Source organism: Bos javanicus, chromosome 21, assembly GCF_032452875.1.
Source record: "Bos javanicus breed banteng chromosome 21, ARS-OSU_banteng_1.0, whole genome shotgun sequence".
In the NCBI taxonomy this organism is placed as follows: domain Eukaryota; kingdom Metazoa; phylum Chordata; class Mammalia; order Artiodactyla; family Bovidae; genus Bos; species Bos javanicus.
Window position 1 is genome coordinate 28692826 of NC_083888.1, and position 13314 is coordinate 28706139.

General features: G+C 48.0%; 1 protein-coding gene across 4 annotated transcripts in view; it reads left to right on the top strand.

Moving 5' to 3' along the window:
• PCSK6 (proprotein convertase subtilisin/kexin type 6) overlaps positions 1 to 13314 on the top strand; it is a 209848-nt gene that overhangs the window by 168428 nt on the left and 28106 nt on the right. For all 4 annotated transcript variants that reach the window (XM_061394654.1, XM_061394652.1, XM_061394653.1 and 1 more), the window contains one exon: positions 2111 to 2247. In XM_061394654.1, coding sequence (XP_061250638.1) covers positions 2111 to 2247 — 137 coding nt within the window. The remainder of the gene's footprint in view (positions 1 to 2110; positions 2248 to 13314) is intronic.

Consider the following 13314-nt stretch of genomic DNA (forward strand, 5'->3'; position numbering starts at 1 on the left):
GCATGGGCTGTGGGACCGAGAGACCAGAGCTTGCAGCCTGCTCCTCCATGGGCCAGCAGGCGCGGGGGGCTGCTACTGCTTCTTGGCTCTCGAGGCATCCTGAGGTTCCTCCATCTCAGCTAGCAGAGTTATGAGGACTAGATGTGATGACCCAATGGAAGTGTTGGCCTATGCTCTGTGCTCCTCCCCTCCTGACTCCCACTCCTTGCTCAGGCCCAGGGTGGGAACCCCAAAATGAGAGGGCTATGAACCTGGACTCACCTGGTTCCTAGCTGCCCATGCCCTGGGTCACACTGAGCCCAGGCTGTCATCTGAGTCTTGGGAGTTGGGTCTTTCCAGGGCAGGCTGTCAGAGAAGGCAATGGCACCCCAAAATCCCATGGACGGAGGAGTCTGGTAGGCTACAGTCCATGGGGTCGCTAGAGTCGGACACAACTGAGCGACTTCACTTTCACTTTTCACTTTCATGCATTGGAGAAGGCAATGGCAACCCACTCCAGTGTTCTTGCCTGGAGAATCCCAGGGACGGGGGAGCCTGGTGGGCTGCCGTCTATGGGGTCGCACAGAGTCGGACACAACTGAAGCGACGCAGCAGCAGCAGCAGGGCAGGCTGTGGGATTACAGCAGGAGTCTTTGTTTCAGGATCCAGTCACTTTTTGACCTCTCAGCTAAGATCAAGTGTGGGATCGATCACCTACTTTATTTTTGATCTTGCTTAATTCAGCGGCTTTTTCGGGTTTCTAGGTTTCTTTTTGCTTTGAGTAAGCGGATATCTTATGTCCCTCAGTCCCAGAAAGAGCTTGTCTTTATTCCACATTCATTGGGGGTAATATGTGAAGATCAGCCTTGACCTTGGTGGTTTCTTAGAAGAAAGTATCAAGTTTTCCCCTCCCCACACTGTTTGTGTAGAGCATGCTCCCTTTGTAAACATTTCTGGACGGTGGACGTTTAGAGAATCCCCAACTGGGAATTGAGTCTGACATCATATGAAACATCTGAGTTTCTGATGAACAGTAAAGAGCCCCTACACATTAGAGGTAGAGATAGACAGGTTGTGAAGGAAGAGTGAGGTGAGGAGCCTGGAAGCCTTTCTTCTCGGGGTCTGAGGGCTGGAGATAGAAGGTGCCCATGAGCTGCTCCCTGTTTCTGCCTGAAGCAAGCTTGAGAAAGTGGACCCAGGCCGGAGGTCCAGCAGGAAGGCCCAAGGGGATCGGGCAGCTGTGGGGACCTGGAGGGGTGAGGCCAGTGCTCAGGGGTGTCTCATCTCCCCACGTGCAGCTGTGGGGACCTGGAGGGGTGAGGCCAGTGTTCAGGGTGTCTCATCTCCCCACATGCAGCTGTGGGGACCTGGAGGGGTGAGGCCAGTGTTCAGGGTGTCTCATCTCCCCACATGCAGCTGTGGGGACCTGGAGGGGTGAGGCCAGTGTTCAGGGTGTCTCATCTCCCCACATGCAGCTGTGGGGACCTGGAGGGGTGAGGCCAGTGCTCATGGTGTCTCCTCTCTCCACGTGCACCTGAGGGGACCTGCTAAGCCCTGGGGCCCAAGCGAGGGTATGTTCTCCCTGGGGCTGAGCAGTGGTTCACGTTCCTCATTCCTATCTTCTGGAGAACAATGCTGCTCTCAGACAACTTGAGCTTTTCCTTCACTTCACAAGTCGGCATTTCGGAAGGGCCTTCTCCGTGACACCCTTGCGGCTTTGCAGGAAGGAATGATGTGGCCCTGCTGCCATCACTTTCCAGTGTCCAGGAACTGGGGTCACAGCTCTGTGGAACCCTCCTGGGGTGGAGCATAGGGGCGCTTGATGGTGATGGAGAGAACCCAGGACAGGAGAGGATATTTCAGCTCTGCCAGTCACTGGAGGGGGGCTTGCAGCAGATCCCTGGGCCTGAGTCTTCATGTGAGAGCTAGGATGGGGGAGGAGCCCACCACTGATGGAGCCCCATCTCATGCTGGGCGCCACCTGTGCCACTTGGCTGCCTTCCTCAGTGAGAGTTTGGGGACCCGCCGAGGTTGAGGGTGCAGGCACCTTGCCGGGTGGTGCTGCACAGCCAGGGTCTACCCACCATCCCTTCTGGGCCCCTCTGGACTGACCCCGCGACTCCAATTGCAGACTGCTGGATCATTCCAACGAAGGCTTTACAAACTGGGAGTTCATGACCGTGCACTGCTGGGGAGAGAAGGCCGAGGGGGAATGGACGCTGGAAATCCAAGACATGCCATCCCAGGTTCGCAACCGGGAGAAGCAAGGTCAGTGGCTCCTGGGATGGTCCCAGCACTTCTGTGTTTCAGCCCTGTGGTTAGCCCTAGACTTGACTCAGCCACAGTACCTCAACCACTCTTTGCTTTTTCTTAGAGGTAAAGTTTACATAATATAAATTTCACAGCTTTAATCATTTTTAAGTGTACAGTTTAATGGATTTCAGTACATTCATGGTATTGTGCAGCTATCACAACATCTAATTCCAGAACTTGGTCATCATCCCATGTAGGAGTCCCTACATGTTCAACAGTCACCCCACTCCCCACACCTTGCAACCCTAGCAGCGCCTAACCTATGTTCTATGTCTGGACTTGCCGCTTTGGGACATTTCATATAAAGGGAATCACAGTGTTGGTGACCTTTTCTCACTGGCTTCTTCTGTGTAGCATCATGTTTCAGGGTTCATCAGTATTATAGCCAGTGTCAACACTTCATTCCTTATTACAACTAACTACTCTCCCGTTGTATTGATGAACTGCATTTTGCTTATTCATTCATCACTTGATGGACAACTGGGGTTTTTTTCTCTCTTCATAACTACTAATAATATTATGAATATCCATGTACAAGTTTTTGTGTGGATGTGTGTTTTTAGTTCTCTGGGCTATGTACCTAGGAGTGGGATTCCTGGGCCATATGGTAAATCTGTATTTAACTTTTTGAGGAATTGCTGGGAAATTTGACAGTGGCCAGACAGTGGCCAGACAGTGCCTGTCATCAAGATAGGAGGATTTTAAGTTCCCTACCAGCACCCTCTTTTGTTATAACCATCCTAGTGAGTGAAAAGTAGTGTCTCACTGTGGTTTTGATTTGCATTTCCCTAATGATTAGTGATGTAGAACATGTTTTCATGTGCTTATTGGCCACTTTATCCCTTCTTTGGGGGAAATGTCTGTTCAAGTCATTTGTCTACCTTTAAACTGGCTTGTTTGTCTTCTATCATCAAATTAGAGGAACTCTAAATATTCTGGACACTAGACCCTTACCGAGGAGAAGGCAATGGCAACCCACTCCAGTACTCTTGCCTGGAAAAATCCCATGGACGGAGGAGCCTGGTGGGCTGCAGTCCATGGGGTCGCTTCCAGTCGGGCACGACTGAGTGACTTTACTTTCACTTTTCACTTTCCTGCATTGGGGAAGGAAATGGCAGTCCACTCCAGTGTTCTTGCCTGGAGAATCCCAGGGATGGAGGAGCCTGGTGGGCTTCCGTCTATGGGGTCGCACAGAGTCAGACACGACTGAAGCGACTTAGCAGCAGCAGCCCCTTACCGAACAATGAGATTTGCAAACCTTTTTCCCCAGTATGTGGGTGGTTTACTTTATTAATAGTACCCTTTGATGCAGCCATTTTTTATTTTGAGGAAATTCAATTTATTTTTTCTAGTTTTCCTTCACTTTTAATATCATGTTGAAACTACTGCCTAACCTGAGATAACGAAGCTTGAAAACTGTTTTCTTCCAGGAGTTTTATAGTTTTAGCTCCTTGGTTTAGGACTTGGGTCTGGTTTTAGTCACTTTTTGTGTGTAGTGTGAGGTGAGAGTCCAAGTTCCGTTTTTTTGTGTATGGAGGTCCTGTTAGCCCAGCACCATTTTTTGGAAAGACTGTCCTTCCTCAGAGCAGTGTAAATAAACACCTGCCTTCTAGCTCTGGACTTGTCTGACCTGCTGGACGTGGGGGACGGGGACACTCCCCTCAGTGTCCAGAGCGTCTGCCCAACCCTGCAGTGGCCCCTGGGGCGGGTTCATGTGTGTGAGCTCCACCTGTAGAGACACCACTCTTGAGGTGGCCTTTGTGGGAACAGGGTGTCCAGTGAGTGTTGACAAGCCACACACCCTGCTCCCCGTGCAGGACAGGAACAGGCCCCCCAGTCTGCCTTCCAGGTAGAGCTAGCATTGGTTCCACTGGCTCTCTGCACATAGAGGGGCCAGGAGGGGAAGAGTGAGGGCCAGGTCCTAAACCATGCAGGTCAGCGTCGTGGGGCCCCAGACAGTGACCTAGGACAACCAGGGGCTCCCCCGATGCTGACCCCAAAGCCCAGGAGAAACTCGGGCCTATGAGCCACCTCGAGGATGTGGTCGGTGCTGGGCATGCCATCAGGTCAGGGTGGCCCCTGGGCACCGGGTCTCCACTGGCCTCAGGGCCAGGAATGCAGCAGCAGCACAGAGCCACCCTGTCAGAATTTTTGGCCAGTCCTTCCTCTCCCGTAATCCCTAGAGCCAGTGCGTGGGGCACAAGACTGTGGGGCAGTACTGTGCATTTCAGTCCCCTCCATCCTCTGCATCTTAATTGCTTAAGAAAGAAAACAACCAATTTACTTCAGGGCTGTGCTGGATGACAACACTCCACGAGTGGGACCAGACCCGGGGCTGGTTGAGTAACAAGTCCTCAGATGACTCCCTTCCTCAAACAGTGCTCACCTCCTGTCATTCTCAGCCTGGTATGTGTCGTGTTTTAAAACTTTTCTTCTTTCACCTGAGGAGGAGATTGTTTTCCTCCTCAGTTCCTAAGCCAAAGAAACGGTGCGTCTTCTCCCAGGGTCATTCCCTCTGCAGGCCAGGTTAGGAGTGCAATCGAGTACAAACCCCACTCACAGCTGGGTTGCCTCTGCCCTTGGCACTTCAGTTGATCCCTGTTCAGCACACCCTTATCAGTACCGACCCAGAGGTTTCCTTCATTATCCCTGTGGCCAGTCTTCACATATCTGGCTTTAGGATGTTTGTGGTTGGGTTTTTTTGCTTTTAAGTGTTGCAATTAGGAGATAAAAATCAAATGAAATAACAAAGGCTAACGGATGCCTGGAACCTGGAGCTTCACTGTGCACCAGGGTCGGGGCTCCATCCTTCTCCCTGGCCTGAGGCTCCAGGGGATACTTGACTTCTGAGACCTCACTATGACCCACAGTTGTGGACTTGGCCCTGTATTTTTTTAACTCACCGGAGCTCTTGAAACACAAAAGGCACTTAGAATAGATGGTTATCAATCTTTAAGAGTTTTTCTATATACTCTCTGCCTGGCTTCAGTATCATTGATAAATCCATTCTTAACAAATCTACCATTTTAACACACTCACAGCAAATATCACCTTGAAACTAAGGGATGGAGTGTTGCTCAACTGAATGATTATGAAGTTTTCTGAAAGAATAGACTAGGGAAAAAAATTCTGAAAGATTAAATACAGATATTTAAACGTTTTCAAATTATAATAATTAAAAAGCTGTGGCACTCATTATTAGATAAACGCAAATCAAAACTACACTGAGGTATCCCCTCACACCAGTCAGAATGGCCATCATCAAAAAATCGACAATGAATGCTGGAGAGGAGATAGAAAGAAGGGAACTCTCCTGCACAGTTGGTGGGAATGAGAATTGATACAACCACTATGAAGAACAGCATGGAGATTTCTTTTAAAACTAAGAATAAAACTCCCATATGATGGAGCAATCCCACCACTGGGCATACAACCCTAAGAAAATGATAATCAAAAAAGACACATATACTCCAGTGTTCATTGCAGCACTGTTTACAATAGCTAGGACATGGAAGTAATCTACATGTCTATCGACAGATGGATGGATAAATTAGTTGTGGTACATATACACAGTGAAATATTACTCAGCCATAAAAAGGAATGCCTTTGAGTCAGTTCTAATGAGGTAGATGAACCTTGAGCCTGTTAAGAGTGAAGAAAAACAAATATCATATATTAACGCATATGTATGGAATCTAAAAGGTACTGATGAACCTGTTTGCAGGCCAGCAATAGAGATGCAGACAGAACAGACTTGTGGACACAACAGAGGAAGGAGTGGGAGGGGCAAATTGAGAGAGTACGATTGAAACATATACACTGCCATATGTAAACAGATAGCCAGTGGGAAGCTGCTATATAGCACAGGGAGCTCAGCTCAGTGCTCTGTGATGACCTAGAGGGGTGGGATGGGGTGGGAGGTGGGAGGGCACTTCAGGAGGGAGGGGACATAGGTACACTTACGACTGATTCATGTTGTTGTATGGCAGAAGCCAACACAGTATTGTAAAGCAGTTATCCTCCAATTAAAAATAAAATTTTTAAAAACTGTGGCATTGGTGCCAAAATAGACAGATGAGGCAAGGGGACCACAGCTGAGCCATGTAGACACACTGAGTGCAGTGTTTCTAACTGGTGGGGCAAAAACAAAGTGTTGGATAAAAGCTATTGACAATTGGTGCACCATTTGGAAAGGAAATCATCTTGGTGGATTTATACACATACAAGTAGAAACTTCTGTTTGGCAAAAGATACCATAATATTAAAATCAGAAAAATATTTACAAAATATTCTGGATAAACTCGAGTAATTCACAGATGGCCTTTTTCACTTCTCTGTAGCCCAAGGACTGCACACTGTTTCTGCGAGGGCTTTCTGGTCTCTGTGCCAGCAACTCAGTTCTGCCGTTTGAGTGCAAAAACAGCCACAGGAAATACACAAATGAAGACCATACTTGTCCTAACAGAACTTTACAAAAGCAGATGGGATATACCTCCTGCCTTGTTCTTTTTTCTCAGGATGTTTTGGTAGTTCTGGGTCTTCACCAGTTCCATATACATTTTAGGATTATTTGTTCTAGTTCTGTGAAAAATATCATGGGTAATTTGATAGGGATCGCATTCAATTTGTAGATTGCTTTGGGTAGCATGGCCATTTTAATGTTGTTAACTCTTCCAATCCAAGAGCATGGGATATCTTTCCATTTCTTTGAATCATCTTCCATTTCCTTTATTAATGTTTATAGTTCTCAGCATGTAATTCCTTCACCTTCTTGGTCAGGTTTAGTCCCAAATATTTTATTTTATTTTTTGATGTGATTTTGAAAGGAATTGTTTTATTTTTACATTTCCTCTCAATATTTTATTGTTAGTGTAAAGAATTGCGACCAATTTCTGTATGCTAACACTGCAATTCTACTACCCCACTGAACCCGTTTATCAGTTCTGATAGTTTTTGGATTTACTAAACTGAACCTTCAGGGTTTTCTATACATAGTTCCATGTCATCTGCATGTAATGGCAGATTTACCTCATTATGTCAAGGACTTGCTGTGAGAATGAGCAGACTCTAAGGGGGGGTGCGCTCAATTACAACCAGGACTCAGACCTTACAAACTGCTCTGCCTACCCACCCACACCCCAACTCCTTGTTATTCCAGTAGCCAGCCCCTCTGAGCAGAGCCTTGACTCTGCCCCAAGGACCAGACTTCACAATCAGGAGCTCTTATTTCAGTAGTTCATTTCTTTAATTCTCCACTTGGAGGGGTAAAAGTCTAATCACCATTGGTTTAATTGCTTATTTAATAAATCAAACTACATTTTTTTTTTTTTACTAAATCTTGCTCATCAGTAAACAGTCATCATTTGAGTTCTCAATATGCTAAAAATTGATTTTTCCAAGGAAGATAATTAAACAGTATTTGGTATAAAAAATTCCTATACATAGGCAGGAAGACACCTTCTTCATCTCTAACATCTCAACTCCCATGGTTAGATGACTGCAGACAGACAATATATAATATTAATGTTTTTTATATTAATATAACCTAATATTAATATATAAATAATCACTAAGAAGTCTAGCAATCTCACAGATTGCTAAGAAAGATGCAAAGCTTCCCACTAGAAAAATAGGCAGAGAGCTTAAAAAAGCAATTCATAAGAAAAGTGACAACCAGTCAACAAAAGCTGTTTCCCTGGTGGCTCAGTGGTAAAGAATCTACCTGCAATGTAGGAGACCTGGGTTTGATCCCTAGGTCAGGAAGATCCCCTGGAGAAGGGCATGGCAACCCACTCCAGTCTTCTTGCCTGGATAATCTCATGGACAGAGGAGCCTGGCAGGCTGTAGTTCATGGCATTGCAAAGAGTTGAACACAACTGAGCAACTAACACTTACTTAATCTTTGCAGTAATAAAAGAAAATATAAATTAAAACAGAGATGGACAGTTAAATACAGTAAGTCCCCTCCATATGAACAAGTGCCACTCTGAGAGCCCCATTGTAAGTCCAATTTGTTCCTGAGTCCAACAAAGTCAGCCCAGGTGTCCAACTAACATATGCGGCTATATAGTACCACACTGTGGTAGCTGTATAATACTTTTCACACAAATACCACATAAAAAACAAACACGAAAAAGAGAAAACAGTTTTAATCTTACAGCACAGTACCCTGAAAAGTACATTAGTACCAGCTGCATCACCGCTGCTTTTACACTTGCTTCTAGACATCCTGAGTTTGAAATAAAGTCACAGTCTATGCAGGATTGTACAGTAAAGTACACCTGAGCACAACCACGTGTAGAGGGCACGCTCATGTGATAGTGTACACCAGACACGTGAACTCTCAAGAGTGGACTTGTGAACAGACGTTCACATATTTGAAAGCCTACAACTTGAAGGTTCGCACGTAGGGTTTACTGTATCAGAGTAGCGAGCGAGTGGAAGTTACCAAGTGTGCCTGGCGTTCCGCACTTGGGGCCACGGTGTGATTTGGTGCGAAGAGCCTGAACGCAGATGTCAAGAGGCCTGGGTCCCAGTTCCAGTTCCACAGAGTACAGCCTGGGGGACCCTGTGAGTGACAGGAACTCCGTTGTGCCTGTTTGGGCACCTGATGGGTGTGAGTGTTTCCAGCATGACGTGGCACACCGTGGGTTCCCCTGGACGCTCGGCCGCTTTTCACCTTGTCCCACAAGTGCACATGCTGACCGCAGCCTTTGGGAACTGGCCCACGTGCCCCTGGGGAGGCTTCTACCCAGAGGACACAGGTGGAGACCTGCCTGGTGCCTGTGGGGAGAGTTAACCTGCCTGTGAGAGTAGAGAGCTGGGGGGCTTGGAAACACCAGAATCTGGGGTGGGGTGGGGTGGGGTGTGGGTAGTGCCAAGGCCCTGCTCGCTAGGTTACCATCCAGTCCATTCTTTCAAGCTTGCAGCTCAGCAGATCCATTCCATATCCGTTCTTCTTCTTAAGCAACATTTTTTTCATACAAAAGAAGCAAAAATTTGCTCACAGCTTGATTCTGAAACTGCTGGGAAGACATAACCCACAGCTTGCCTTCCCAGCTCTGAGTGACTGTATGAGCTTGGGGTGTGCTGGGGCTGAGCCTTGAGCAAAGGTCCTACATTTCTTGGCTTTCTCTGGAGCCCACCCAGCACACCAACTCCACCAGCTCACTTCCATGGAATCCCAGCTTTGAGTTTCTCCTTTCCCTAAACCTGAAAGTCGGAGCCAGGGCGCGATCAAAGAGACCCAGCCGTGTTTGGTTGGTGTGTTTGCCAAGTCATGCGGAATAAAGCTGCAGGGCTGGGTAAGTTATGCAGCTGGAACCTGCTCCATGCTCACGCTGACCTAATGGAGAAGAGGCAGAGTCTGTGAGGAGGCAGGGGTGAGAGGGAACCCGGGCCTGCAGACCCCAGAACCCTGCTGCCTTCAGGCCCAAGGACTCTGTGTGCGGTGAGCGTGGAGCAGAGTGTCTGCGGGTGTAACCTGATCCTGGAAGCTCCCAGTCCCCTGCCCTGTGGTGTCGGGGGATCATGGCCCCTGTGTTGCAGGCCGGGGAGGTTCCAGGTCATGATGGTGCAGATGGTGAGCGGAGATGTCCGCAGTGGGCATCCCTGGACCTGTCGTGTGTTTCTTTTCTTTGTCAAGCTCAGTGATTCTTTGGCCTGCTGTTCTGTCTGCCTTACCAAGCTGTGGTGCTCTCTCATTTTTAAGGAAATTGCAAGTCTTTTTTTTTTTTAAGATTTAAAGAGAATCTTTATTTGGCTGCCCCTGGTCTTAGTTGTGGCATGTGGAATCTTTAGTTGTGGCATGTGGGATCCAGTTCGCTGACCAGGGATCTAAACAGCACACCCTCCACTGGGAGCATGGAGTCTTAGCCATGGGGCCACCAGGCACATCCCTGTGGCGTTCCCTTGGATAGAAAGGAAGGGACCAAAGAAAGCCCAGGGAAGTCGTTCTTTCTGGACTTTATGCTTTGCTCTGTCCATCTCGCACCACACCCTCTGTGTCCTCCCAGGTTTGCTCAGCCCGGCTGCCTAGGGACCTTGCTTCTGGCCCAGTGGGGAGGTCCTGCCCTATGTCAGCTCCCTGGGTCTCCTGGAAGCTGAAGGTGTGTCTGGCGCACAGCTGCCCTGTCGTACAGGTTGTTGAGCTGGTCCTCGTGGAGAGGGGGAGAGGGGGCCAGTCAGGCTCAAGAGGACATGGGAAGGCTGCTGCTTTCTCTCCACCTCCAGGTCATGTGTAAATCCCAGCTTTCCAGTGGCAACTGAAAAAATGCACACCTGGTGAGTTGAGAGTTAGGTTTTATTCAGTGGACACACTGAGGGCTAAAGCCTGAGGAACTGCCTCTCAGATAGCTCTGAGGGACACCTCCAAAGAGGCAAGCAGGGAGCCAGGGCATTTTAGAGCTTTTGCAACAAAATCCAGGTAGTCCAAATATCAAAAAATTAGTATTAATTAAAGAAAACCAGTCATTTCAAGTTAAGGAACTTGGTGTGTTTTTGTGTGTGGGAAGAGACAGGCCCTGGGCTCCCTGAAGGTGCTCCTCTGACACAGGCGCCCACCAGCCGAGGCCAGCGCCCTGCTCCTCTTCATCCTGCAGCCCTCCAGGGTGCATGCTTGTGTGGGAGGGTGGGGGCGCTGCAGCAGCTGAGGGCGCCATGGGCAACTGTTCTCTCCATCCTGAGCTCCTGCAGCGCTCTGGTCCAGCTGACTCCATGGTGGCAGCATCCTTTGTTTACTGATACGGAGGTGAGGTCTTAGTTCACGCCAGCACCTAGCTACCTGGAGGGGCAGGTAACATACCTGGAGTGCACCAGAGGTTTGCCCAGGGAGAGGGTGCACACCCTTCCCAGCCCTACAAGGCCCATGGGGAGGAGCTCCTCAGCCTAGAACCTGCAACTTTGCAGGGAACACACAGCCAGCTCAGTATCTGTTGCCCCCTGCCTGCCCAGCCTCCCCTACCCCCTGTGATTGCCTCTCCCGGTAAAGCCCCAGCCCATAGACTTTGCCACAGACTCTGGCTTTCTAGAGAACATGGCCTCAGCACAAGGTCATTGGCAGATTGGGTGTGTGCTCCAGTGGTCCCTGTGAAGTGCTGGGAGGGTGGTCATCATGGGCATCCTCAGGACTGGTCTAGTGTGATGCTGGTGCGCTGAGATAGAGCGGAATGCTCTCTCTCCTCTCCAGCACCTGCAATGCGGCTAACATGCAGTTGTTGGATGGGGGAGTGAGTGAAGGTGCCTGTGGCTGTAAACCTTGTTTAAATCAAAAGCCCATATAATTTGAATCATCTGTTTTAAGCCATGCATACTCATCTGTTCATTTCAGTCGCTCGGTCACAGTCGTATCTGACTCTTTGTGACCCCATGGCTTCCCTGTCCTTCACCAACTCCTGGAGCTTGCTCAAACTCATGTCCATCGAGTCAGTGATGCCATCCAACCATCTCATCCTCTGTCGTTCCCTTCTCCTCCTGCCTTCAATCTTTCCTAGCATCAGAGTCTTCTCCAGTGAGTCAGTTTTTTGCATCAGGTGGCCAAAGTATTAGAGCTTGAGCTTCAGCATCCATCCTTCCAATGAAGATTCAGGACTAATTTCCTTTAGGATTGGCTGGTTTGATCTCCTTGCAGTCCAAAGGACTCTCAAGAGTCTTCTCTAGCACCACAGTTCAAAAGCACCAATGATTGAGCATTCAGCTATCTTTATGGTCCAATTCTCACATCTGTACATGACTACTGGAAAAACCATAGCTTTGACCAGATGGACATTTGTCAGCAAAGTAGTATTTCTGCTTTTTGCTATGCTGTCTAGGTTGGTCATAGTATTTCTTCCAAGGAGCAAGCGTCTTTTAATTTCATGGCTGCAGTCACCATCTGCAGTGATTTTGGAGCCCAAGAAAATAAAGTCTGACACTGTTTCCATTGTTTCCCCATCTATTTGCAATGCAGTGATAGGACCGGATGCCATGATCTTCAGTTTTTGAATGTTGAGTTTTAAGCCAGCTTTTTCAGTCTCCTCTTCACTTTCTGCCATAAGGGTGGTATCATCTGCATATCTGAGGTTATACTTATAACCCATATAATAATCAGTTAAAAGAGGAAGAAATTAGTCTCTCCCATGTGACTGTTCTTTCCCTTTTTTCATCATAAAAAGTTCCATGGTTTCTTGATTTCAGCTCAGTAACTTTCATACGTTTCTTTCTTACTGAGAGCATAGCTGTTCTCACTCTCTTGTTGGCTTTATTGACTGTTGAATTGACATCTGCTTTGAGCTAATCTTCACTTCGAGAAGAAGAATGGAGCTTTTGCAATCTGGGTTTGATGGCCCGATTTATCTTGTACTGGCAGCTAGAAAGAAAGTCAGGTTTCCAGCAATGCCTTCTGTGCTGGCTTCCAGGTTTGTCACTAACACTCCTTTTCTGGGAGATTGCTCCTGCTGCCTGGAGAGAACTCAGCACGTCGGGAGGCCACACACACCGATGTCCAGAAGCCCCACTTTAACCCCATTAGCTTTGAGAGTACTTGGTGGGTCTCAGAGGGTCTCTGCCTCCCTTCAGCTGTTTCAGGGGCCCGTTGTAGACATTGTTCCCCTGAGTCTCCTAGTTCAGGAGGGAGAGGGAGGGCGACACTCTGCTTGTCCAAGTTGTGCAAGCTTGTGCACGTTCTCAAGTCATGGCTTCATTCATCATTCTGTGTCTCCTGGTCTCGGGTGGAACAAAGAGATGAGATTTTTCTTGAATACTTCGTTTTTACAAATAATACACTAGACATTGATGAAAATGAACAATGAAACATATGGGACGAGGAAGAGCTCTCCTGAAAACCCCATCCCCAGGTTCCCCACCATCACATCAGCCACAGAGGTGTAGCCACCCTGGTCAGCATTCTGGCAGCCAGATCCCCTCCCCCCAGCCCCCCACCCTCAAGTGCACTTAATGTTTGAAACACTTAACCTTATCCTTTTTCAGAAACACGTCATGTTCAATATGTCCATATTTCCACTTAGTGTTTTTTGGACTTGACAT